Source organism: Gigantopelta aegis, chromosome 3 (genome assembly GCF_016097555.1).
Source record: "Gigantopelta aegis isolate Gae_Host chromosome 3, Gae_host_genome, whole genome shotgun sequence".
In the NCBI taxonomy this organism is placed as follows: domain Eukaryota; kingdom Metazoa; phylum Mollusca; class Gastropoda; order Neomphalida; family Peltospiridae; genus Gigantopelta; species Gigantopelta aegis.
The window spans coordinates 79,250,717-79,275,915 of NC_054701.1; the positions used below are offsets into that span (position 1 = coordinate 79,250,717).

A 25,199-nucleotide genomic window follows, 5' to 3' on the forward strand; every position below is an offset into this window, starting at 1 on the left:
TAGAACATTCTTTTAAACAGGTCTCGATAGTACAATAGGTGTTACTGAACATTCATTCAATAGTACACAAACTATTGCCCCTGAAAAAATATACCTCAGAATAAATGCATCTATGAAAAGCACCGATTTTGATAACCAACATTCAAGTTTGCCATCACAAAGTCAAATACTGTTTATTACACAAGTTAAAGCAGTTTTATTTCCTAAGCAATGGATGTTGGGAATAACACAATAACAACACATACTGGTACATACATACATGTATATCAACATGAAACAAAAACAGATTTCAATGACCACAAAAACATCTTTTTACATTGATCTACTGGAGATTTCAAGTTCATTAAACCTATAGACAGATTATAACTGCATGTGAAATTATTATTTACAGCAGTTCACAGTGAACCATCTGAATAATAATAATGTACATTGTATTCATACAGAACATTGGCAAACAAATGCTTGCATGTATGTATATGTATATATATATATTTGATCATACAGGGTTGACAATTTCTATTTTTTGTAATAGATAATTTTGAAGAATTTTTTTTTAATACAGGTGCATGTGCAGGAATTTTAGCAGGGTGCGTGTCTAAACTGGCGAGTATAGTTTATAGGGGGTGGGAAGATGGAGTCATACTCCCCCAGAATATTTTTTTTTTTTTTTTAAAAGAAACAATTTGCTTGAGACCACCAAAACCCATTTTCTGTACATGCACTTGAAATACCATCAAGATTCTACTATAATGTTATGTAATCAATATGAAAGTGACCATATCCTTGTCATCAAACTGGAGGCCATTTTGAAAGGTGGCCTCTTAAGCAAATCGTTGGTTAATTTGTTTGAGATCATCTCACATATAAAAAATTATACTGGACGAAACTTGGGGAAAACTGAAAGTTTTTTAAAACAGGTTCACAAGTATATTAGATATTGTGGGAGAAATTCAGTATTAATGAAATTCCAAGTCAATAACAAAGAATTAATAGAAGTAAATACATGTAATTTGAAAAAAAAATCATTGGTACGTCTATATTGGATACAAGTTTCAAAAAAATAAAATTATACTTCTCCGAGTTTTCATATTTAATGTATTCTTTTGGGTCTGCAAGTCAATATTAGTAAAGTTTACGTTAGTGTATTGAATGGTGTAAGTCAATATTAGTAAAGTTTATGTTAGTGTATTGAATAGTGTACCGTAAGTCAATATTAGTAAAGTTTATGTTAGTGTATTGAATAGTGTAAGTCAATATTAGTAAAGTTTACGTTAGTATATTGAATAGTGTAAGTCAATATTAGTAAAGTTTACGTTAGTGTATTGAATGCTGTTCAAATGAGTAAAACATGTGTCAAATAACCTGTGTAATTGTTTTGACGGCGTAAATTCCGATTAAATGTGAATATTTTCTTTGTATACAGTCTTATAAACAAGTGGGAAAGGAAAAATATGTTCAGGACATAGGTCCCAGATCCTGAAGGCTTCTGGTTATCCAGAGACAGGACCCGGGACAGACATGCTCGTAACCTTAGTTGTATAGGAGCATGTTAAAATATATCGCACTTGGATGCACTCAGGATACAATTTCTTCTGTAGCTCGTTTCCAGACCTGCATATTCTCGGCAGTGGAAAAACCTAGTAACTCACGGTTTGGTATACACAGAGATGTTTTAGTTTCAAAATCACAAAACTTAAAAGTTTGTTTTCGGTTAACATCATCACTAGAGAACATTGATTTGTTAATCTACTGGGTGTCAAACATTTGTTAATATCCAAGATTCCATTTAGACAAAACTAGAAAGATATCATTTATGCCCTTTCCCACAGGCAGGAAAGCACATACAATGACCTTTGGTATGCCAATCACTAGTCATTTTCTTGTTTTTGTTAAAAAAAAAAGTGAAAAGGGAGTTACGAGGTCTTGCCACAGACTTGTATGTCCTCTAGGAATATTCACACCTGCAGTTTAATGTCAGTAATCTTCAATAAAGAAGTATGGGACACGTTATTCCCATTCATCATCTACTTAGTTACACTGTATGTGGCAATGGAATCATTGCTGTTATCTTGTCCATTCTATTCCCTATTCTTGGTCTTGGTTACTTTATGATAGTGTTTGTACTGGTGAAATCATTGCTGATATACTTTGACCATCCTATTTCAAATCATCTTCGCCTGTGTTACTTTGTGATCGTGTTTGTAGTGGAATCATTGCTGATATACTTTGTCCATTCTATTCCCAATCATCTTCGCCTTGGTTACTTTGTGACAATGTTTGTGGAAGTGGAATCATTGCTACTATACTTTGTCCATTCTATTTCCAATCACCATCTGCATGTTAACTTTGTGGTCAACAGTTTTTATAGTTCTGGAATCACTGCCAATATACTTAGTATTCCCAATCATCTTCACCTATGTTACTTTGTGACAGTGTTATAAGTTCTGGAATCATTGCTGATATACTTTGTCCATTCTATTCCCAATCATCTTCGCCTGTGTTACTCTGTGACTGGGACGGTGACATCACTGCCGTTATACTTTGTCCATTCTATTCCCAATCATCTTCGCCTTTGTTACTGTGCGACTGGGATGGTGGCGGTGGAATCATTGCCGATATTTTGTCCATAACGCCAGCCCCACCTTGAGGACCTGCATCCGCTTTATCAGAAGACCCACCACCACCCCCACCGCCGGGTTTCCCAGTGCCAGATATGCCTTTCCTTCTCATCGTTAGAGCACTGAAGAGATCGGACATCAGATCACCACCCCCTCCACCTCCACCGCTTGCAGCAGCACCACTTTTCTCTTCCTTTTTTTTCTTTTTCATTTCTATCTTTCGATCCTTGGCTTTTTTCAGCTTTGCCTTGCCAGCCCCTCCTGCAGCTCTGATGGACTCCAGTAAGCTGTTCCGCCCACCGTCGGGACTGGCCACCGTCGCTGGGACATCATCCGGTGCAGCGGTCGGAGGAGCAGGAGATGGTTCTGGAGGAGGTGGGCCAGGAGGAGGTGGTGGGGGAGGTGCAGACGGTGGGGGAGGGGGAGGTTCTGGAGGAGGAGGGCCAGGAGGGGGTGGTGGGGGAGGAGCGGATCCCGATTCGGATGATGCTGCTGGGCCCGATGGGATATCTGGTTCGGGAATGACCGATGGCAGGTCTGGAATGTTGCTTCCTAGAACTGATGGAGCTATGGATGGGCCTTGGTCGGCACTGAAGGATACGTCATCAGCAACACCTGAAAATAAATAACTTCTAATTAATACACAAAGTTAAAACAAAATATTGCAGCATTTGCTTCATTGTAATATGCAGCTTTATTCATACTATTTACGGAGACGGGACTTTGACAAATCTTTCATGGCTAGCTCCGATACTTGCCAAGTTCGCCAATTGCAAATTTTAAAAACAATTGGCAAACTTTATTTTAATTTGTGAATAAATTTCTTGTAGTAATTGTTATTTTATTAGAAAATACCTGTGCGTTTTTTCAATTTTTGAAGTTTAAATAGATGATGTTCTGATTACCCAGAGCTAGCCCTGTTTTTCTCCTATTAAAGGGCTTAAAATTTAGGAAGTAAAATATGGCCTGCTGTTTGTTTGTTTTTTTAAATAGCAGGACAAAAGAAATAAGGCCTGGTAAGAAAAAATATGGCCGGCTAGAAATAAGATAGCAATTGGCCATGGTACTATTTGGGATAGTGTGTGGAAAACTGGACCTCCGAAATGTAGTTTAGAGCATTATGGAATTCAAATATAACAAAATATATACTAGGTGAGATAATCCTACCTACATCTGTCTCTTTTTTAAAAAAAAGGGGGCGGGATGTAGCGTTAGTAAAACGTTTGCTTGATGCACGGTCTAGGATCGATCCCCGTTGGTGAAACCATTGGGCTATTTCATGTTCCAGCCAGTGCTCCACAACTGGTGTAACAAAGGCCATGGTAAGTAGTATCCTGTCTGTGGGATGGTGCATATAAAAGATCCCTTGCTGCTAATCGAAAAGAGTAACCCATGAAGTGGCGATAGCGGGTTTCCTCTTTCAATATCTGTGTTATCCTTAACCATATGTCTGATGCCATATAACCATAATTAAAGGTGTTGAGTGCATCATTAAATAAAACATTTCTTTCCTTTTTAAAAAAAATTTGCTAGTTTTAGCAAGTGAATTTTTATTTCACCTGCCAGGTCTAAAAAATGAACTGCTTTTCACAGGCCACCATTTCGATTCCTGCATTATCATTACATACCTAAGAGATTAGGTAAAAAGTCTGGCACAGCGATCTCGGGAACTTCTCCTATGTCTGGTATATAGAAGTAGTTCTCGGCCGACTGTTTCTGCAGCTCCTCACGCTGGACAATGGTGGTGGGTGCCTCCGCCATCCCTGCTTCCTCCTCAATGGCTGCTCGAGTCTTAGTCACAACACCAAGCGGGTCCAACATCACATACTTCTTGTACCTGATATAACACAAAGAAGAATTATGATGAAAGACTCTAGTTTTCAAAAACTGTAGCATATTTTTTACTATTAAGAACTATTTTTTTGACAACTGAAATCAGACATTACAAGACTGTATTGTTTAGATTATCTATTTTTGTATCTCCAAAGATTTTCTGCTCATCCCAGTGTGTCTTTTTCATAGTTTTAAAAACACACTGAGAAGTAATGGTTATGGAGACAAGATCTAGTCTATTTTTAAAGTGTATTTAAATCAGACATTATCAGATTTTATTGTTAAGATTATCCATTTCCAAACATCCAAAGTTTTTTTATATTTTTAAAAACAGACTGAGATGTAACGGTTATGGAGACAAGTTGTAGTCTATTTTTGAAGGGTATTTGTGTATTTTAACATCATATACACTTGTTTCACTCTGTCACTCTATCCAAATGTGTTACAGGTTTGTAGATTAAACAGACTTAGTGTCCATTTCCACAGGTTGAAACTAGAGTCTGCAACTTTAATGTGCGTCAAATACAATCTAAATAGTATAATAAAACATTAATACATACATACATACATACATACATAGATATATATATATACAGTAAAGTACTCTTAAAATGAATTAGAAAGGACCATGTTAGTTAGGTCGTTATAGCAGTAGTTCATTGTACACACATTTGCATCGGTTAGTCATTAAAATATGAGGTAAAACGGGACTTTACGATCAGTTTGTTCTATGTAGCAGTTCATTCTAAGCATGTTCATTATAAGTGTGCATTACTGTATATATATATGTACAATATTCATATCTAAAATTTAAAAAATTGGATTCTTTCATTGTTTAAAACAGTACATTGTATAAGACACGTCACATTTAAAATTACTACTCAATCTACTGTTACTCGATACAATCTGATGTGTCTGTAAAATAGGTATATATTTTCAAACTAACACCAATGTACAATGTCATGATGGAGATCTGTAAATTAGTTAAACCTATTTCCCTTGTGGGTCACAGGCATTTCATTCATTCCTACTGAAAAACAAACAGCATGTAATGACATCTACCACACAAACAACCAATGTATTTTTAAGTGTAAGGTCACAAAACCTCTCTAACTAGGGGCCATTCATATCTAAAAGCATTTTCCCCAAGTATACAAAGAGTATGAGCTCTTTTTTTTCACTACCCCCTGCCCTCCCCCCCCCCCCTCCCCACACCATCTCCTAAAAGCAGTTATTACAAAATTTTGATTCTGCAAGGGATATTTTTAGTCTATATTTTGTTTCGTTTCAAAGCAAATGTTGGAATTAACAGCTCCCCACTTCACACACCCCACCCCCAAACAAACAGTTTTTATGTATAAGAAAATGCTGATAATTATGAACAGCCCTTATGAAATACTAAAACCGGTAATTACGGATTTTCCGATGTGTTGAAAAGAAGCAACGAGCTAATGGAAGGAACAACACGGGGCAGCCCGCCTAGACCCTCTTCCCTGTTGGCACCCATTTTGTTCTTCTGCTTCAGGTTGAGATGCACATTGAAAAACTGTAACTTGTCTCGGAGGACCCGGTCATCCACCGGTGGGTGTTTTGACTGGCATCTGTAGTGCGGACGTTTGACCTTGCTCAAGCTGCCTGTGTTCTTAAAAACTGACTGATAATCCTCCAACGAAGTGCTGGCCGGGTACTTGGCACAGGCGAACACTTTCGTTGCTTTTTTGCTGCCTTTGAGCTTATCCACGCAAGCATTTGCACGATTCACCCTGTCATTTATATTCTGTAGTTGGGCTTTGTTCTCTGCCACGCGCTTGTTAATCCGGCTGAAGATGTCATCGGCGACTTTGCTGAGATAATCTAAGCCGTCGGCGATCTGGTTTACCGTCTCCTCTCGTCGTAAGTCTGGTGGAATACCAGGAACATTGAAACCCTGATTACTCATTATCGTCATTGATGCTGGTTACGTTAAACCAATGGAAAAGATATCCTTCAAGTTGTATTATGTACTGGTAGAATGAATGTTAAACATATTCTAGAATCTGCAAGAGAGATAGATTGTTATAAATTAATCACATGATCATGAAAAAAGGTTTTATATAGAAATAAATAAGGTATGGCATAATATATTTGACCAACATATCTTGTCCGATTTATAATTTTGTTATCTTAAAACCAAAGTATTCTAAACAACCAAAAACTGTCCCAATTTACTCCCAGATTCTGTATAAGCATGCTGTGGTTACATCACATTTTGTTCACAAAGGAGTTTAAAACTTTGTTTTTGTTTAATGACATCAGTAGGGTAAATTAATTTATTAATCATCGGCTAAAACATTTCGTAACCCGTAGTCTTAGAGGAAACCCATTACATTTTTCCAATAGCAGCAAGGGATCTTTTAAATTTGTATATGCACTTTCTTATAGATAGGACAGTACATACCATGGTCTTTTATTAACCAATCATGATGCACTGGTTGATTTGACATTGAGAAACAACAAAAGTAGGCAAGATGGCAATGTTTTGTAAATTTGTTGTTAGATGACACAATAATGAGTTTAAATGCACTGTAATAACAATACACTGTAGCCCCCCCCCACCCCCATCCCCACCCCACCCCCATCCCCACTTTGTTGTTAAAGAGACGATTTTCTGTAGTTCGAGAATACCTGTTGACAGATTCGACTCGAATTTCGAGTTGGTCAACACACCACCCCCAACATAGACATTTACAGCACGTTTTTTACCTAATCATGTCAATATCATTGTTAATCCGCCGCACAACTATAGAAGTAAAGAAGGTATTTAATAAACAAACATAATTAAATCTATAATATATTTGTCTTGATATTTAAAATGCGTAAAATGTGCTTTAAAGTTTCACCTTTTCGTGAAAAATGACGCCCATCTTCCTCCAAATCATGTGACTTTATCATCACGTGACAAAGTATAAATATTATTTTGCGTTCGGATATTTTCGTAGACATTCGCTATTTATCGGAAACTAAAACTCGTTCTGAAATTCTTGTAGCAACTTGAAGTTGTGCACAGGTATCACTAAACAAAAATAAAATTTGTTTTGTTTAACAAAACCACTAGAGCACATGTATTTATCAATCATCGGCTATTGGATGTCAAACATTTGGTAATTTTCATTAGTAGCAAGGGGATTTATTTAATTTCATTTTAACTGATTTTCGTGCTTTCCAATTTCAAGTCGTGGTTAGGCCATCGGTCTACAGGCTGGTAGGTACTGGGTTCGGATCCCAGTCGAGGCATGGGATTTTTAATCCAGATACCGACTCCAAACCCTGAGTGAGTGCTCTGCAAGGCTCAATGGGTAGGTGTAAAACCACTTGCACCTACCAGTGATCCATAACTGGTTCAACAAAGGCCATGGTTTGTGCTATCCTGCCTGTGGGAAGCGCAAATAAAAGATCCCTTGCTGCCTGTCGCCAGTTTTTATTTTTATTTAAAATGTTTTATAATGCTAATACGGAAACTTGACGATACAACCACAGGGCTACGTCCAACCTATAAAGTTATAAATACTGGAGTAAAGCGGTCTAAACTTTATTGAAGATATATATTGGTATACAGAACAATAGAAGTATTCTTTAAAATGTCTTTTATATCTAGGTACTTTGCCAGGCCTACGTATTTCCTCGATTACATGTCTCCCTCCACCCTCCCCAGAGCGGATCCAGGATTTTGTAAAGGGGGTGGTCAAACAATTCTCAAAAGGACCTGTATGTTTGAGTTCGCCGGAGAGAAATGAGCCGATCTCCCAAAGGGAGTAAGGGGTTTGGAAGCATGCTTTACGGCAATCTGATTAAACGTAGCTCTACTGGTCTAGTAATTAACCAGGGGAGCTAATTTTTTTATCAGATTTGCTTTACGGAATTTTTTTAAATAAAGATGCCCAGACACGTTTTCAGTGCAATTTAGTGGTGTATGCTATATTGTGGATGAAGAATTGTAAAACAAAAAGTAAATAAAAAATGGCATTTCAAATAGGTAGGGGGGGGGGGGGGGGGGGGGGGTCACGGGAACGAGTAGCCCGAAAAGCGTCTCCCCCCCCCCCTCTCTCTCTCTCTCTCTCTCTCTCTCCCTCTCTCTCTCTCTCTCTCTCTCTCTGTCTCTCTCCCCTCCAATATAAATCACTACCTACACCAATGCAGTTTAGTACACATGCATACATGCACTGTTATACTCAGAGCTACTACCTACTAGTAATAGCCAATATTTGTAAATCAACATATAATGCATGCCTAGCAACCCCCAACAACCAATAATCTAAAAATAAGCTACATATTTTTATCGACCCGAACATGTCCGAACATGAGCTCGACATTCAGACTTGTAAGACGAAATTAGCAATATGACGATTTAGACGCGGATCTCTATATAACCAGCTTGGAGATTCAACATTTTCAGTGCTGGTACAGGTAAGAACCCTTTACTGCATAACAAATACACATAAATAATCCGAAATAAACACGTTAGGGTTTTTGCAGCACGTATTTGTAGTACCCTAATGCATTAATATACTGGCTTTTGTGGGCGGGGCTCAGTTATCGCCTACATTGCTATTATGGTTGGATATCAGACGTGTGTGTTGTGGTTTTGTGTGTGTGTGTGTGTGTGTGTGTGTGTGTGTGTGTGTGTGCGTGCGCTCGCTTTCGCGCGCGCGTGTGTGTGTGTGTGTGAGAGAGAGAGAGAGAGAGAGAGAGAGAGAGAGAGAGAGAGAGAGAGAGCCTTCTTCCTTCTTGATAGCATACCAGTGTATTCACAAGCTGTTGTACACATACATACACACATACACATACACATACACATACACACACACATACATACATACAACCTTGACATACATACAATATATATATTCATACAGCAATACTACATATATACATACATACGAGTGTGCGTGCTTGCGTGCGTGCATGCATGCATACATATATACATACATATATATATATATTCATACATCAATACATACATACATACATACGTGTGTGCGTACGTCCATACATACATACATACATACATGGAAGTCTCACTAGCTCAAAAGGTATCGTGGCAAGTCTACAAGTTCCGGTCGATTCGATGCCATAGGTTCGAGTCCCAGCGACGGCATGGGACAATCTGTGAGACCAGAAAGGATTATATTATCCCATGCGCCAGTGCGTTAATATCTATGTATATAATAGTCAGCCTCGACATACATACAATATACAGATATTCATACATCAATACATACTAGCCAGTGCCAGGTTTGCCTACTGTGTCATGCATGTAAGCGGGATCGACCGTGTAGCTTTTTATGGATGTCTGGGTCGCTCAGAACGCATTGTGGCAAGTCTGTAAATTGTGGGCCATTCGTTGCCATAGACTCGAGTCCCAGCAACGGCATGGGACAATTTGTGAGGACAGAAATGATTTAATTATCCCATGCGCCAGTGCGTTAATATATATTAATGTAATAGTCAACCTCGACATACTCACAATATATAGATATTCATACATCAATACATACATACATACATACATGCACGCACTACCTATATACGCTCACACATACATGAGTACACACACACACACACAGAGAGAGAGAGAGAGAGAGAGAGAGAGAGAGAGAGAGAGAGAGAGAGAGAGGGAGAGAGACACACACACACTGGCATAGGTACAAAGGGCCGTACCTAGTGGCGTGTGTGTGTGTGTGTGTGTGTGTGTGTGGGTGCTGACAAGGTTGCCACCATCCATAAATCTAAGAAAAGGTGTTTTTTTTAAAATGTAAAATAGTAATTTTCGTTCCTTTGGAGAAGACCCTTATTACTGTGACCAGATTCTGTTTTACTGTCCACCCCTTTCAAGGTATCTTGGTATAGGTACGGCACCTTGTCTATTTTTACTTTTAGCATGGATTGATAAAACAATGTTAATGGTTTTCATATGAAAAAAATAATATATTTTTAATTAAAGAAAATATATCAAGCAAAAACTAATTAAGGTACTGAAGATGCTCTTGCTTTTGCTGACATTGATGATGGTGATGAATGATGATGATGATGATGACGATGACAACAAAGATAAATGATGACGATGATGTACGTAGCTCGAGTGTCCTTCAATAAGGCTAGATGGCTCTCGAACTAAATGGTGATGATGATGGTGATGAGGATAATGATACTAATGTTGATGATCATGATTAATATTAGTATTTATGTGTTTTTGCTTTTTAGGTCAAGCAACATGCGCGGAGTAAAACGAAAAGCAAGTCGGTTTTCTCCTTACGAACGTCCGTCTAAGATGAAGAAAAATGACACAATAGATACTATTTCAAACAAACTTAGTCTTTTAAAGACTGTCTCAAAAGCACCTATGGCGCCGCTGAAATTCCCAAATCTCAGAAGAAAACGTACGTCCACCAAAATGGACAAAGATGATTCCACCTCAGGACCAACTCCGCCAAAAAGGACAGCGTTAAAAAGGAAGAGGACAGCCGAAGATGTAAAGGTAGATGATGCGTCAGGTTTACCTTTGCCAAACTGGCCGACTTTGAAAAGAAGGCGGACAACTAAAGAAATGGCAGACGACACAAAACAAACAGCTGGTAGGGCTCCTCCCGGACTTCGAAGAGCACCGACGATGCCACTTCCGGAAAAAGAATCTCCATCTTCTGAGATAAAAACCACGAAAAGCCTATCAAAGAAACGCTCTTCGTTGGCCAAAAAGGTTTCAAAGAAATGTAAGAGTGATAGTAGCCAATGAAAAAGTATCAGAAAAAAAAGTATCTTGAAGAAAGTAATATTGGTGGCCTGAACACCGAGAGTATATTAAATGTTCTTTTATGTGTCAATGTTGTTTGTTATAAAATTCAGTGTGAACCTAAAAAAAGAAAGAGTTAAAGTTTGTTTTGTTTAACGACACCACTAGAGCACATTGATTTATTAATCATCGGCTATTGGATGTCAAACATTTGTGCATTAGTAGCAAGGGATCTTTTATATGCAGCATCACACAGACGGGGTAGCACATACCATGGCCTTTGTTATACTAATCGTGGTGTATTGGCTGGAATGAAAAATAGGTCAATGGGCCCACCGATGGGGATCGATCCCAGACCGACCGCGCATCGAGCGAGGGCTTTACCACTGGGCCACGTCCCGCCCCGGCAGTGTGACCCTAGTACAATTATTAAAGCATATAGTATTTTCACTAAGTATTCATTTTGTTGGGTCAATGTGATGCCGACTCCTGTTTTAAAATGTAAAATAATTTGGGGACGAGGTTGATTAATTCACTGAAAAATCTTAATAACATTAATTGACACTGATAACAATTTTAGTACATGTATCTTAAAGACAGCTACAACATTCGAGTGTGTTATTTTCCTGGCACTGAACATAGCAGGCTTATTGCAATATTTGTATGTATACACTGGTTAAGGGGGACCTTTCCCAATACGAACCTAAATATAAAAACTAGTTATAATAATAATAATAACAACAACAACAAAATGATATATAAGTACAGTAACGTTTTCAAAACAATTGTCTAATTTTTATTTATAAAGTAGAATGCAGCTACTTTTCTTATCTTTTTTTAAAATTATTATTATTAGTTTGGGTTTTTTAAATATTGATTTTCTATTTACTAGCCTATTAATTACCAAACCAAACAAACGTAAATTATATAAATAAAAAATTCAATAAAATTGGTCAAAGTCGGTCATCATGGCAGGGAAAAGGAAAAATGGATGGGAGATTATTCATATAATAAGTGGCAGCGTTATATAATTTTAGCGTTACAAAACGTTACATTGGGATGTGTGTATAAAATAAAAAGAAGCAAAAGGGGGTTGTGTGTGTGTGTGTGGGGGGGGGGGGGGTCGAGTCATGCTACCACAGAAAATACCCTACAAAAAGGGAAAATTCCCCACCCCTTGAACACGTGTCTGTTTTTGATGAGTAGTATCTGCAGAAAAGAAAAATCGTAACCAAACAACGTGTGTTGTTTTCAAAAATAAAAAATATTAAAGTTAGGCCAACTAAGTGATTGTTTTTTCCCCGAATTTGTAAAGGTAGAAGACCACAGTTATTTGTGAATCTTCAGCTGAGATTTATGCATAGCAGCTCATTACATCCCTAATGCCTACCTATGGTTTAAAAATAAAGAAAGATACATGTATTTTTAGTCTCAAGGAAATTACAAAAAGGGTCATAATTATAAAGAGAACTTATTTTAAATATTTTTAGTTAAATGTTTGTTACTTTCATCATAATGTGTCCAAACTGCATGATTTTGGGTGCATTTTTGACAGTGTTCACACACATACAAACTACTCCTAAGCGGGAGTTGGCGGATATCACACATATATTTATGGAAACTTTGCTCATCAAACCTTACAAAACCCCTCATTTGAATAAAGGTTTAGCTATTCAAATTTTCACAAAATCAGCTTGTTTGAAAATTACCCCAAATGATCGCGCCCCGCTTTTGTCACAAGCAAAACCCGGTGTATGAAAACCAAGCCTCATTATTGCTAAACCGATCGCACCGCTGGTGACAAGCCAATTGCCTTTTTTTTTAAAATAACTCCCTGGCTATCACTATGGTTAAGAATTTACTTCATATTCCAAATAATTAGCCTTCAAACATGGATCTGTGCAAAAGCAACAAGCGAACTCTTAGCGCGCCAGGGTACACAAGGGAGCTCATTGTATACCTCTACCAAAATAAAACTGTGTGTTGAATACATGTACAGAATGTTTTAGAACATCTAGTTGTACAAAAAAAATATGGAGGGCGGGGAGGAGGTGGGAGGCTACACATTTCTGAAGCCTAGATACGTCCTTGTTATCTTTTGATTATTTGTAACGATTTGGTAATCACATCATTCGTGAACTCGCCTTTGTTTAACACCCGATAGGCGATACATTTATTATAGGAGCCAGGTCGATTAGTTTACAGCAAAGTACACTTATAACGAACATGCTTAGAACGAACTACTGCATAGAACGAACTGATCGTAAAGTCCCGTTTTAGCTCCCTATATATATTAATGACCAACTTATGACCAACGTATGCACATGTGTACAACGAACTACTGCTATAACGAACTATCATGGTTTCTTCCGGTTCGTTGTAAGAGTACTTGTTAGAGAGTCGGGAAGGTTTGGACATTGATTCTTATGTAAAAATATGTGTAGATTTCAGAACTGCAATTCTTACTCGCCTAAACCGGGTATTTGCTTACTTTTAATGGTACGTCATATTTTTGTCGATCTCTTGCTACCCTAAAATAGCAGTTCACGGGACAGACATCAAATTTCAGTTAAAGGGGAAATTAAACTATTTTAAAATGTTTTTCGTGACGCTTAATATCTAAGAGTTCCATTTTGATTTGCTAGATTTTCATAATTGGCAAATTCCACCTACATTTTCATGCTGTGAATTACACAAATCATTGTTTCTTTTATTTCTTTCAACCAATATTGATCAATATTGATCATATTATTACTCTAATTTATAGATGGAGAGATGCTTCCTGGTTAAAATTTCAGATAAGAATTTAACAATGGATTGACTACGTTTTGGAGCATGGTTTATTAAAAATGGGTACCCATACTAAAGTTTGTTTTGTTTAACGACACCACTGAATCACATTGATTAATTTTTCATCGGCTATTGGATGTCAAACATTTGGTAATTCTGACTCGTGGTCATCAGAGGAAACCCGCTACATGTTTCCTAATGCAGCGAGGGATCTTTTTATATGCACTTTTCAACAGACAGGAAACACATACCACGGCCTTTGTTCAGTTGTGGTGCACTAGCAGAAACGAGAAAAAACCCCACAATCAGTCAAATGGATCCACCGAGGTGGTTCGATCCTGCGACGCAAGCGAGCACTCAACCAACTGAGCGTGGGTACCTACACTCACCATAACAATACAGGCCCGTAGGAACCGGGGGGGGGGGGGGGGGGGGGGGGGGGGGGGGGGGGGGGGGGGCGGGACAAATTAATGTTTGCCTTTGTAACCAAAATCTGAGTAATTTAACATGATCAATATTCATCAATATTGATCTAAATTGTGTTTTTTAAAGAAACAATGATTTATGTAAGTTACACCATATTATATACTCTTCAAAAAAAGAAACGCAAAAGGGTATAAATGGGTTATAACTCCGATTTTATGTTTCCTACCGGTTCATGCTTTGTGAATATAAGGTCATTGCATGTCCCAAACACATTCCCACGGTTACATTCGATAAAACGCAGCTACTGTACAATAAAGTTCCAAAATGTGAATATTCGCAAAAACGCAGCCACGTGCAAACCATGTCACCACTGCACGTGCGTTGTCTGCACGTGCAACATGAACACCGACAGTATAAAAGTGCAGGGTGTTCGCTTGCCTGGCCTCTGTATCTGGCCGACAGTTGACAATCCAGGACATGCCACGTCTCAGTGAACCGCAGAGAAACAATGCCATCGGCCGACTGGACGCAGGCGAATCCAGAACGGCCGTTGCCAGGGCATTCCATGTGTCCCCAAGCACCATCTCCAGACTGTGGGACCGTTACCAGCAACATGGATCAACACGTGACCTCCCTAGATCCGGTCGACCACGGGTCACTACCCCCGGGCAGGACCGCTACATCCGGGTACGCCACCTTCGGGAACGATTGACTACTGCCACTTCCACAGCCGCAGCAATACCAGGTTTGCGCAGGATATCCGACCAGACCGTACGGAAACCGCCTACGTGAGGTAGGAATTCGTGCCAGACGTCCAGTTCGAGGTGTCATCTTAACACCACAACACCGTCGACTCCGACTGCAGTGGTGCCAGATTCATCGACAATGGCCTCAACTGCGATGGAGACAGGTGTGGTTCAGTGACGAGTCCCGATTTCTGCTCGGACGTCATGATGGAAGATGTCGCGTGTATAGGCGTCGTGGTGAACGTTATGCGGCAAACTGCGTGCAGGAAGTGGACAGATTCGGCGGGGGTAGTGTCATGGTGTGGGCAGCCATCTCACACACTGGCAGAACTGACCTGGTCCACGTGCAGGGCAACCTGAATGCACAGGGCTACATTGACCAGATCCTCCGGCCACACATCGTTCCAGTTATGGCCAACGCCAACGCAGTGTTCCAACATGACAACGCCAGGCCTCACACAGCACATCTCACAACGGCTTTCCTACAGAACAACAACATTAATGTCCTTCCTTGGCCATCGATATCACCGGATTTGAACCTAATTGAGCATCTATGGGACGAGTTGGACCGACGCCTCCGACAGCGACAACCACAGCCCCAGACCCTGCCCGAGCTGGCAGCAGCCTTGCAGGCCGAGTGGGCCACCATCCCCCGGGACGTCATCCGTACTCTGGTTGCTTCAATGGGCAGGCGGTGCCAGGCAGTTGTCAACACACGCGGAAGCCACACCCGGTATTGACTCAAGATGACCTTGACCTTGGTGGTGTGTCCTATCACTTACTCACAATGGACTAGAGTGAATTGTGAACAATCCTGCAACATTTGGTAATTATCGGACTCACCATTCAATAATTAAATCAATTCTCCAAATGTTACGACAATGTGGTTTTGCGTTTCTTCTTTTGAAGAGTATATATTCAGAAACAATTACCTTCATCTGATATTGAAAATGTAGGTGAATTGATCAATTTTGAGAATCCAGCAAATCAAAATGGAACGCTTGGACCTTTAACGAGTCCCTATAACTGAAATTTGGTGTCTATCCCGTGGATCACGACTGATATATCAAAGGCCGTGGTATGTGTTATTCTGCCTGTACATTATACAAGACCCCTTGCTACTAATGGAAAAATGTAGCGGGTTTCCTCTCTACGAATGTTTGACATTCAACAGCTGATGATTAATAAATCAATGGGCTCTAGTGTTCTCGTTAAAAAACAAAACCCATCTACATCTAACCTGTTTTTTGGGTAGCAGCAGATCGACAAAAAATTGACTTTGACGTAGGCGTACCATTAAAAGTATGCAAATACCCAGTTAACGTACAGGTTTAGACAAGATTTATTATCTACACATATCAGGCCCGTAGCCAGCATTACGAGTGGGAAGGTTTGACTAAGTACTTACCGGGGCCTTTTGGATATGATGTTGATTGAAAAAACAACTTTGTATGGAGTTCCAGGGGCATGCCTCCCCAGGAAATTTCAAATCTCTGAAAGCCTAAAACGCGCTTTCCTTACATCTGGAAGTTAAAAAATTATCTTTCAAAACAACTATTTTCAACTATATTGTAGACTGTATTTTATTAAATGTTTTTCAAGATAATAAAATTCTAGCAGGAGTTAAAGGTAATGACCCGAGGTAGGCTATATGTTAAAAGGTACGTGTACCTCAGAACTATGATCAATTTCTTTAATAATGAACATATTTATGAAAAACAATTGTATCATCACTAATCACCGCCAACACCTGCAGCCCCTGTTAAGAGTACAGGTGTAGTCCTCAAACGTTTTCAGCAAAAGGTATTGCATAAGGTACTGCATCCCATTTCATTTCTGTCTCTGACGCGTCATATCATCAAAATGGCATCTACACGTTGGCCATAAAACATTTTGAAATACTTGGAAATTACATTCAAGACAGTATGCACCATTTTCTAATTGGCGGGACATTTGTAAATTCGATAGCACCAAAACCAACCCTCGCCCGCTACCGCTACCCTGGTCGGGCTGTTTGTGCTCCATTGCACATGCCAGCGCGGGTGACCCCCTCTCCCACCCACCTCATACCTTTTCCTGTCCTGGGCGGAGGAGCCGGCGAATGTCGACACCTGCGCCCATCACAGGCATGTGCTACAACAGCTTGTTCTGAATGTGCACGTTAATACCTATGATCTGACCTGACCTAACAGGATTACCTTCTGTTAACCTTTTATTTTTAACTTTGGTTGATAAATCAATAGAAGGTGAACTGCTGTCATTGTCATGTGATTATTGATGTTACGAGGTCATCAATATAGCAGAAAGTACAACTGAAATCTTTTGCTACATGTAGGTTCCTTTTTTTTTCTTCTTTTTTTTCTTTTTTTTTTGTACCAGATTAGTTGGAAATTCTTAATTATGTACACTGCAGCTTTGGTAAGGAGATTGCTAAATGATGAAGACAAGCAAACATCGTTTTATTGGAAAGTTGCAAAAGGTACAGTCAAATATTTGTGCAATATCAGAGAGAGAGAGAGAGAGAGAGAGAGAGAGAGAGAGAGAGAGAGAGAGAGAGAGAGAGAGAGAGAGAGAGAGAGAGAGAGAGAGAGAGAGAGACACACACACACACAAAAGTGGACCCCCCCCAAACCCCCCTTACATACAGGCTTGAATATTTTAACATAAGAATCAATGTTACAAACCTTCCTGACACACCGACAGAGATAAATCGACCTGGTACCAGTGGCAGATCCAGGGAACTTTAGGGGAGGTTTGGAGAGGGATCGTAAAAAATTAAAAATTAATATGTAATAAAATTATAACTGTCGCAAAATTTAAGGGGGACGGTCCCCTGCCCCGCCTAGATCCGCCTATGTATATAAACCATCGCTGCTGCTGCCCCCCCCCCCCCCCCCCACGCTTCCTACGCCAGTGTCCTGTGAAAGTAAGAATTCTCATTCGGCCTGACTAGGATAAAGCCGATATCCTACGTCATTAATTAGTTATTATCTTTATCCTACAGACCATAAAAATTAAGAGGAATAGCTATTATTTCTGTTATTTCAGCTACGTTGTACGATGACCTAGAGGTCAAAAGAGCGATTTTGTAATGTAGCTATGCTTGTGACGTCACATAAGTGACGTCAAAAGTCATAATCTGTTAGTATACGTTTATCACTTTGCTTTATTAGTTGACCGATAAAAACAGTGTTTGCAGGATAAAAGAAGTTCTGTTTTTATCAGATATCGCGTCATAATCTTTATGACGTCATGTGTATTGACAACTCGGTGTAAGAATGTTAAATATTTAGATATGGATGATGTATGTGTGCAGGTAAGAGAGCAATTTCTTTTAATATAAATAATTAGTTGCTAGTATTAATTGTGTAAATATGAGTTGGACATTCTACAAGAATGGTCGCCCGGGGTTATATCACAGAAAGGTGGAAAAACATTTGTACACCAACCAGTTTAACAGATTAAGCTTTACTAATGATTGTTTCACAATTTCATTATGGAAAATATTGATCTATATAGTCCTTCCCACAGGGAACGCCTTTTTCATACTATGAAATTTACTACAAGATATTTATTTCTGAGCCGATTGATTTCTAAATTGCACACAAAAATAGTATGTTTTGTTGTTGTTTCCAAAACACTTTTATTTTTATTTTTATGTCAAACCAAACTGAAATTATTTACAAAAAAACCCTACATTTTTGTAGGAGGATGGGACGGACTATAGTATACATGTAGAGGTTTCTTTGCTGATAGCGGGAGGATTTTCTTTCTTTTATTTTGACCAAATGTGCTGAGGTGTCGTGGAACAAACATTCCTCTCCCAGTTTTCGCTTTTTACTATTTCTTGGGTCTGGATTAATGTTGTGAATCGGATAGTTTTCTCAACTACCGAGAGGAGGGTGTCGCTCATTGAGAGAGTTGGCTTGAAGTGCGACGGGTTACAGTATCGATCGCCATTGATGGCTTAGAGTGTTTTTACGTCCTAACCATTGACCCTCGACTGTGAAATGAGCTGCTCTCTCTGTGGAAGAATGCATAAAGTTTCTTTTGTGGAATGGCCTGGTTGCAGTGTGGCAGCGGGGTCCAATCTCTCTCTCTCTCTCTCTCTCTCTCTCTCTCTCTCTCTCCTCTCTCTCTCTCTCTCTCTCTCTCTCTCTCTCTCTCTCTCTCTCTCTGTGTGTGTGTGTGTTTTTAAACAATATTTATTCATTTAAAATAAATGAAATGGATCGGCAAACAGGCTGTAGGCTTATGTATATGCCTCTAATTTGACATAATACATTAATTGAAATAAATGATGAACATGAAAGATAACATTACATAAATAACATTTCAGCCATTGCATACAAACTACAAATACTTTGTTAGATATAGAACTCGCATTCGTAAATATACATGAGCTACATGTGTAAACAATATATAATACAAATTGTGTGTGTGTGTGTCTGTCTGTCTCTTTTTCACGAGTAGTGTAATGTTTGTCTAGCATTATAGGGTCTATCCTGAGTTTTTTATTTGTTCACCAAATCGTACGTACAAAAATATTTGACACCAAAAAACTTGGTTATAGAAATATTTATACTCGAAGAAAATATACCGAGTAAGTCAGTTGTAATTGTAATAATGAATAATAATGTAATAATTTGGCGAAAATGGCTACAAATTCAGGATAGTCCAGATCATTTTGTCTAGAATTTTAAAGATGTTCTTTTGGTGTGTTTTTAATTACTGCAGTTTCCCCATATATTATATAGATGATAAAGTGACATTGGAAACTACACAGCGAAAGAGCAGTGGCACCCTCTATCAAGATGGCGGCAGTAAGTATAACATTTTCTTATAAGTAATGTTGGAGATCGATTTAACGATATCTGATTGGCTAACCGGTCTCGGTTGTGTCGTGGTTAAGCCATCGGACATAAAGCTGGTAGGTACAGGGTTCGCGACCCGGTATCGGCTTCCACCCAGAGCGAGTTTTAACGTCTTTATGGGTAGGTATAACGCCACTACACTCTCTTCTCTCTCACTAACCACTAACTCACTGTTCTAGACAGACAGCCCAGATAGCTGAGGTGTGTGCCCAGGACATCATGTCTGAATCTTAATAAACACAAAAATACGTTGAAATGAAATGAAATGCTTGGCTAGCTATTCCACCATAGGCGTAAAAAGGATTTTATATGGGGGGGGGGGGGGAGACGTGAAAGGCAAATATATAAGATGGGGGGAAAGGTGTCATTGTCATTTTCTATTTGGCGTTAATCCTACGGGACCTTTGCAAATTCCATAGCACCATAATCAACTCTCACCCGATACCGACATTGGTCGGGCTGCTTGTGCTCCCGTGCGGGCGACCATCTCTCGCATCCACCCCAAACCTGTTCCAGTCCTGGACAGAAGAGCCGGCGAAAGTCGACACCTGCACCCACGACAGGCTTGTTCTACAACAGCTGGTCAAAGGCGTGTGGTATGTGCTTTCCTGTCTGTGGGAAAGTGCATCTAAAAAGGTCCCTTGCTGCGTTAGGAAACATTTTGCGGGTTTCCTCTGATGACTACGAGTCAGAATTACCAAATATTTGACATTCAATAGCCGATGATTAATTAATCAATGTGCTCTAGTTGTGTCGTTAAACAAAACAAACTTTCAACTTTCAATTAAAAAACTAGTAGTGAGGAAAATAGTACCTAATGGACACGAACATATCCTCAAAAAAGAAAAGAAAAAAGTTTCAAATAAATTTTATTTATATATAATATGTGTGTGCGCGCGCGCACGCACGCACGCACGCACGCACGCACAAATAGCGTGGCGCACATGAGTGCTCCTGGACGTTTTTTGTTGCTTTTTAAACTTACAATTTTGAATCTGTTTTTCACTGAATGTGGCAAACATCCATATAGTAATGAATGTGAAATATAAAAATTACATTTCCCGTACTTTTTAACCAATTCCAAATTCAGTATATTTATCGTTGTGTTTTTTTTTTTTGGGGGGGGGTGGTTTTTAAAATTATTTTTGGGGGGGGATAGGAGGGGTACCCGATATACCACACTACTCGAGGCATTGTATTATTGTATATATGCCTCTCTATATTATAATTTATATACATGTACTTATGTTATTTATCCTTTGATAGTCTCCTGTAAATCCTGTCCTATCTTGTCATGTAAAGCATTGTTGTCCATGTTTCCCCATATGCCGTTCGACATGAGGCGAAATGCCAAGGGAATTTTGGGGGAGGTTTGGAAGGTATGAAACCAAACCAGATCTTACCTTCCAGTAATTCCGTGCGTACGAAAACAACTACAGTGGCGGATCCAGAAAATCCATTTGGGTGGGGTGGGGGGTGGGGGTGGGGGGGGGGGGGGGTGACATGAGGCGGGATCAAAATTAATATATAATAAAATTATAAATGTCGCAACATTATGGGGGGGGGGGGCTCGGGCCCCTGCCCCCTAGATCCGCCTCTGAACTATATATCAGGAGGAACATCAACCATTTAACAGTGACTGCTGTGTAGAGAGTCATTTTGCAAATTTAAAAATATTGTTTTGTTTAACGACACCACCAGAGCACATTGATTAATTGGCTATTGGATGTCAAGCATTTGGTAAATCTGACACATAGTCATCAGAGGAAACCCGCTACATTTTTTCCTAATGCAGCAAGGGATCTTTTAAATGCACTTTCCCACAGACAGGAAAGCACATACCGCGGCCTTTGTCCAGTTGTGGTGCACTGGTTGGAACGAAAAAAACAACCCAATCAGCTGAATGGATCCATCCAGGTGGCTCGATCCTGCGACGCAAGCACCTCAAGCGAGCACTCAACCTACTGAGCTAAATTCCGCACCCTTTTGCAATAAATTGCCAACATTATTTTGGGCTATTTCTCGTCTCAGCCAGTGCACCACGACTGGTATACAAAAGGCTGTGGTATGTGCTATCCTGTCTATGAGATGGTGCATATAAAAGATCCCTTGCTGCTAATCGAAAAGAGTAGCCCATGAAGTGGCGACAGCGGGTTTCCTTTCTTGATAACTGTGTGGTCCTTAACCATATGTCCGACGACATATAACCGTAAATAAAATATGTTGAGCGCGTTGTTAAATAAAACATTTCCTTCCTATATCTTAATATGTAATTTTAGTCGCCAGAAAGGCTCTCTTAGTCGAAAACGTCTTACATTGGCTGCAAACTTAGAAGTCGCTTTAATAAAACGAATATTACAAAAATCAACTTTAAATGGACGAGTCCCAAAAACATTAAAAAAAAAAAAAAATCACAGTATTGCAATTTTATTGAAAAACCGAACTGTGGATGAGATTTAGCTTAATCGGTGGTGCGCCCGCCTGATATGATTGGGATGTAGGATCGAACGCCGTGGGGGACCTTTTGTTTTTCCCGTCTCAGCTAGTTCCCCACGACTGGTATATCAAAGGTCGTGGTATGTATTGTCTTGTCTGTAGAAAGGTGTATATAAGAACCTCTGCCGCTAAAGGGAACATTAATAAGAGCGTGTTTTAGCTAAAGACCTTGTTAGAAATATCAAATGTTGGACATCCAATAGCCGATGATTAGTGTGTTCAAGTGGTGTCGTTAAACAAAACAAACTTTAAAGAAATTAATTTTAAATTGTCTTAGATTGAAAACGCGTTTAATTATTATGCTTCTTTCTTTTTTTAACATCTTTTCTTTTTCTTTTAAATTAGGCCCCTGTAACAGTGAAAACGAAACGCGAAAACATAGACGATACTAAATTCCAACAAGGAGCTACCATATCAAGTGAGCATTCATACCTCAAGAAATATGTTGTTTGGAATCCCTGGAGAGTTGCCATTAAAGCAGTTCGACCCAAAAACAAGTCCAGAAATTGGCGACACCGAAAAAATGGCATCGGGTACATGAACAGAGGTCTTTACACACCTGTTAAAGACACGTGTTCAATGTTCGAACTTGGAGTGATGGTTCCAAAGAGCAACAAGATATACGCAGTGTATTACAAAATTACCCGCCGCGGCTTTAAGAACAGTATCTATTCTTTCATGATGAAGGACACAGAGGTGGCGAAGGAAGTGGATCTGATCGTGAAACGACGGGGCACCATCTGGATTAGGCGGGGATTTTTAAACATATCCGGCAAACTGATGTTCAAGATCATACGCGAGTACGTCCGAACGAATTACAATTATGCATGGCGAAGCCGAGATCCCAAGACGGGCGTTCACAGATTCGTGAAGAAAGGTAAAGGATTTCTTATCTCTGGCAACGTCTTTCTACGTACTAACAGCGTAACAGCGCCGAACGCTGAGCCTGTTACAGAAGAAGATCATGACCCAGCAGAGCCTCAGAAGGAGTCATCGAGCGCAGACGAAAACTCGCGCCCCCCTAGCGAGAACGCATTTGACGCAAACGAGAACGCACCCGCAGGCGTAGGGAATGCGTCATCGCTTCGTACGGCAAACGGAAATGAAATAAACGAGTACATGACGTCAAGTTGTCCAGCATGGAAAGACGACAGAAATGTAGCTACGCTGTCGGGTTCGCACACAACGACGGAAAGCGACTACACTGCTGATTCCATAGCTAATTCCAAGGAGGAGACAATGTTCATAAAGCCGACGTATGATGTCAACGCGAATGCACCCTCAACGCTGAACGTGGACCCGCCGTCAGGTCGGGCGTCAGCAGTAGACACGTCGTCGAGAACAATGGCAGAAAGCGACTACTCTCTGTATTCGGCCATCTCCACTGAAGAGTTTGCAGAGACGGTGAAAGACTTTGACAGGAACGACAATGCGCCGTGCAATTCTGGATCAACATCATCTCGGAAGGACAGAAAAGTAATGACAAAAAAATTGTCCAAACCAGTTACAAAGTCGATATCGAAACCCGCGAGAAAAATAGAAACAGCAGAACGGGATTATTCTTTCTGCTCGACCGATTCTGAAGGAAGCGTCATCTCGGAAAATACCGCCATTAATAGAAACGAGAATGCACCAATTAGACCTGCGTCAGCGAAAAATGAAGGAAAGGTAATTAAAAAAACGAGATTGAAATACGCTAAGAATTCAAAGTCCAAATCGACTGACCAGTCCACGCCGCCAACGAGTAAAGACAATGAAGCTTCGGTCAGCCCCAAGGAAAAAGTGACATCGATAAAGCAAACCATTGGTAGAAAGAACAATGAACAATCCACATCTGTATCGCAGAAAAAGGATGCAAAAGTGATAAAAACAATAACGACAAAAGCCGCTAAGAAAACAACATTAAAAACCATTACTGAAAATGGAACGTTAAAAACTAAAGACTGTGAATCTAAGGAGAAGACTTCATGTATAGATGCACCATCGAAGAAGGATGAAAAAGTAAACAAGAAAGCAAAATCAAAGTCAGCAACCAAAAAACCAAAAAAATATACTGACCAAAGAAAAACTGAAGAAATAGTTTAGTGCTGTCTAAAAGGAAGAAGTCATAATTTGTAACTGCATCATCGAAGAAGGATGAAAAAGTAAACAAGAAAGCAAGATCAAAGTCAACAACCTCAAAAAACTAAGAATACACAGACTAAAGAGAAACTGAATATTGAACTAGTTTAGTTCTGCGTTAAACTATTTCTCTTGTGTTGTCTCACTAGTCGTAAAACTACAAAAGCAGTTTATACTTTGCCGTCTTCAAATTATTTTTATTTTATTTTTTATTTTATTTTATTTTATTTACAAGTAGTTGTGTTTAGTAAATTGCCATTAATAAATATATATAAACCATCGCTGCTGCTACTGAATGAATTCATGTTATATTACACCCATAGCATGACTTGTTTGGATATAGGGGTGGGGTCTCCAAGTTTTACTTTTTATTTATTTTTTGTTTGATTGTGGGGTCTATGGTCTAGCTTTACCTAGCGTTATGGGGGAGGGGAAGGTGTCTAATTTTGACAAAAATAGCCTTACGTAATATCTGAACGGCCCCTTAGTCTGTATCCATTTTCCTTCTTGGATTTTCAGTTATTAAAGT

At 39.4% G+C, this 25,199-nt stretch overlaps 3 protein-coding genes across 4 annotated transcripts; 2 read left to right on the top strand and 1 right to left on the bottom strand.

Moving 5' to 3' along the window:
• Positions 1 to 170: 170 nt before the first annotated feature.
• Positions 171 to 7,366, bottom strand: LOC121369128 (WASH complex subunit 1-like). 2 transcript variants are annotated; one of them, XM_041493992.1, is made up of 4 exons: positions 7,331 to 7,366; positions 5,867 to 6,487; positions 4,247 to 4,455; positions 171 to 3,233 (listed from the first exon to the last, which is right to left on the bottom strand). In XM_041493992.1, the coding sequence occupies exons 2-4, from the start codon at positions 6,397 to 6,399 to the stop codon at positions 2,551 to 2,553; spliced, it is 1,425 nt and encodes a 474-aa protein (XP_041349926.1). In that variant the 5' UTR covers positions 6,400 to 6,487; positions 7,331 to 7,366; the 3' UTR covers positions 171 to 2,550. The 2 variants fall into 2 exon arrangements, with proteins under 2 accessions (XP_041349926.1, XP_041349927.1); XM_041493993.1 differs by lacking the exon at positions 7,331 to 7,366 and adding an exon at positions 7,194 to 7,289.
• Positions 7,367 to 8,770: 1,404 nt separating this feature from the next.
• LOC121366104 lies at positions 8,771 to 11,308 on the top strand. Its single transcript, XM_041490690.1, has 2 exons — positions 8,771 to 8,894; positions 10,692 to 11,308. Exon 2 carries the CDS (start codon positions 10,702 to 10,704, stop codon positions 11,218 to 11,220), a length of 519 nt encoding a protein of 172 aa, XP_041346624.1. The 5' UTR covers positions 8,771 to 8,894; positions 10,692 to 10,701; the 3' UTR covers positions 11,221 to 11,308.
• Positions 11,309 to 18,338: 7,030 nt separating this feature from the next.
• Positions 18,339 to 24,951, top strand: LOC121369129. Its single transcript, XM_041493994.1, has 3 exons — positions 18,339 to 18,495; positions 19,937 to 20,002; positions 22,895 to 24,951. The coding sequence occupies exons 2-3, from the start codon at positions 19,994 to 19,996 to the stop codon at positions 24,632 to 24,634; spliced, it is 1,749 nt and encodes a 582-aa protein (XP_041349928.1). The 5' UTR covers positions 18,339 to 18,495; positions 19,937 to 19,993; the 3' UTR covers positions 24,635 to 24,951.
• The last annotated feature ends 248 nt before the right edge of the window (positions 24,952 to 25,199 follow it).

Coding starts and splice junctions, on each gene's coding strand:
- LOC121369128 (XM_041493992.1), bottom strand. CDS start 6,399: ATGACGATAATGAGTAATCAGGGTTTCAATGTTCCTGGTATTCCACCA. Junction 4,456..5,866: donor TTCAACACATCGGAAAATCC/GTAATTACCGGT, acceptor GTGTTATATCAG/GTACAAGAAGTATGTGATGT. Junction 3,234..4,246: donor CTTTTTACCTAATCTCTTAG/GTATGTAATGAT, acceptor ATTTATTTTCAG/GTGTTGCTGATGACGTATCC.
- LOC121366104 (XM_041490690.1), top strand. CDS start 10,702: ATGCGCGGAGTAAAACGAAAAGCAAGTCGGTTTTCTCCTTACGAACGT.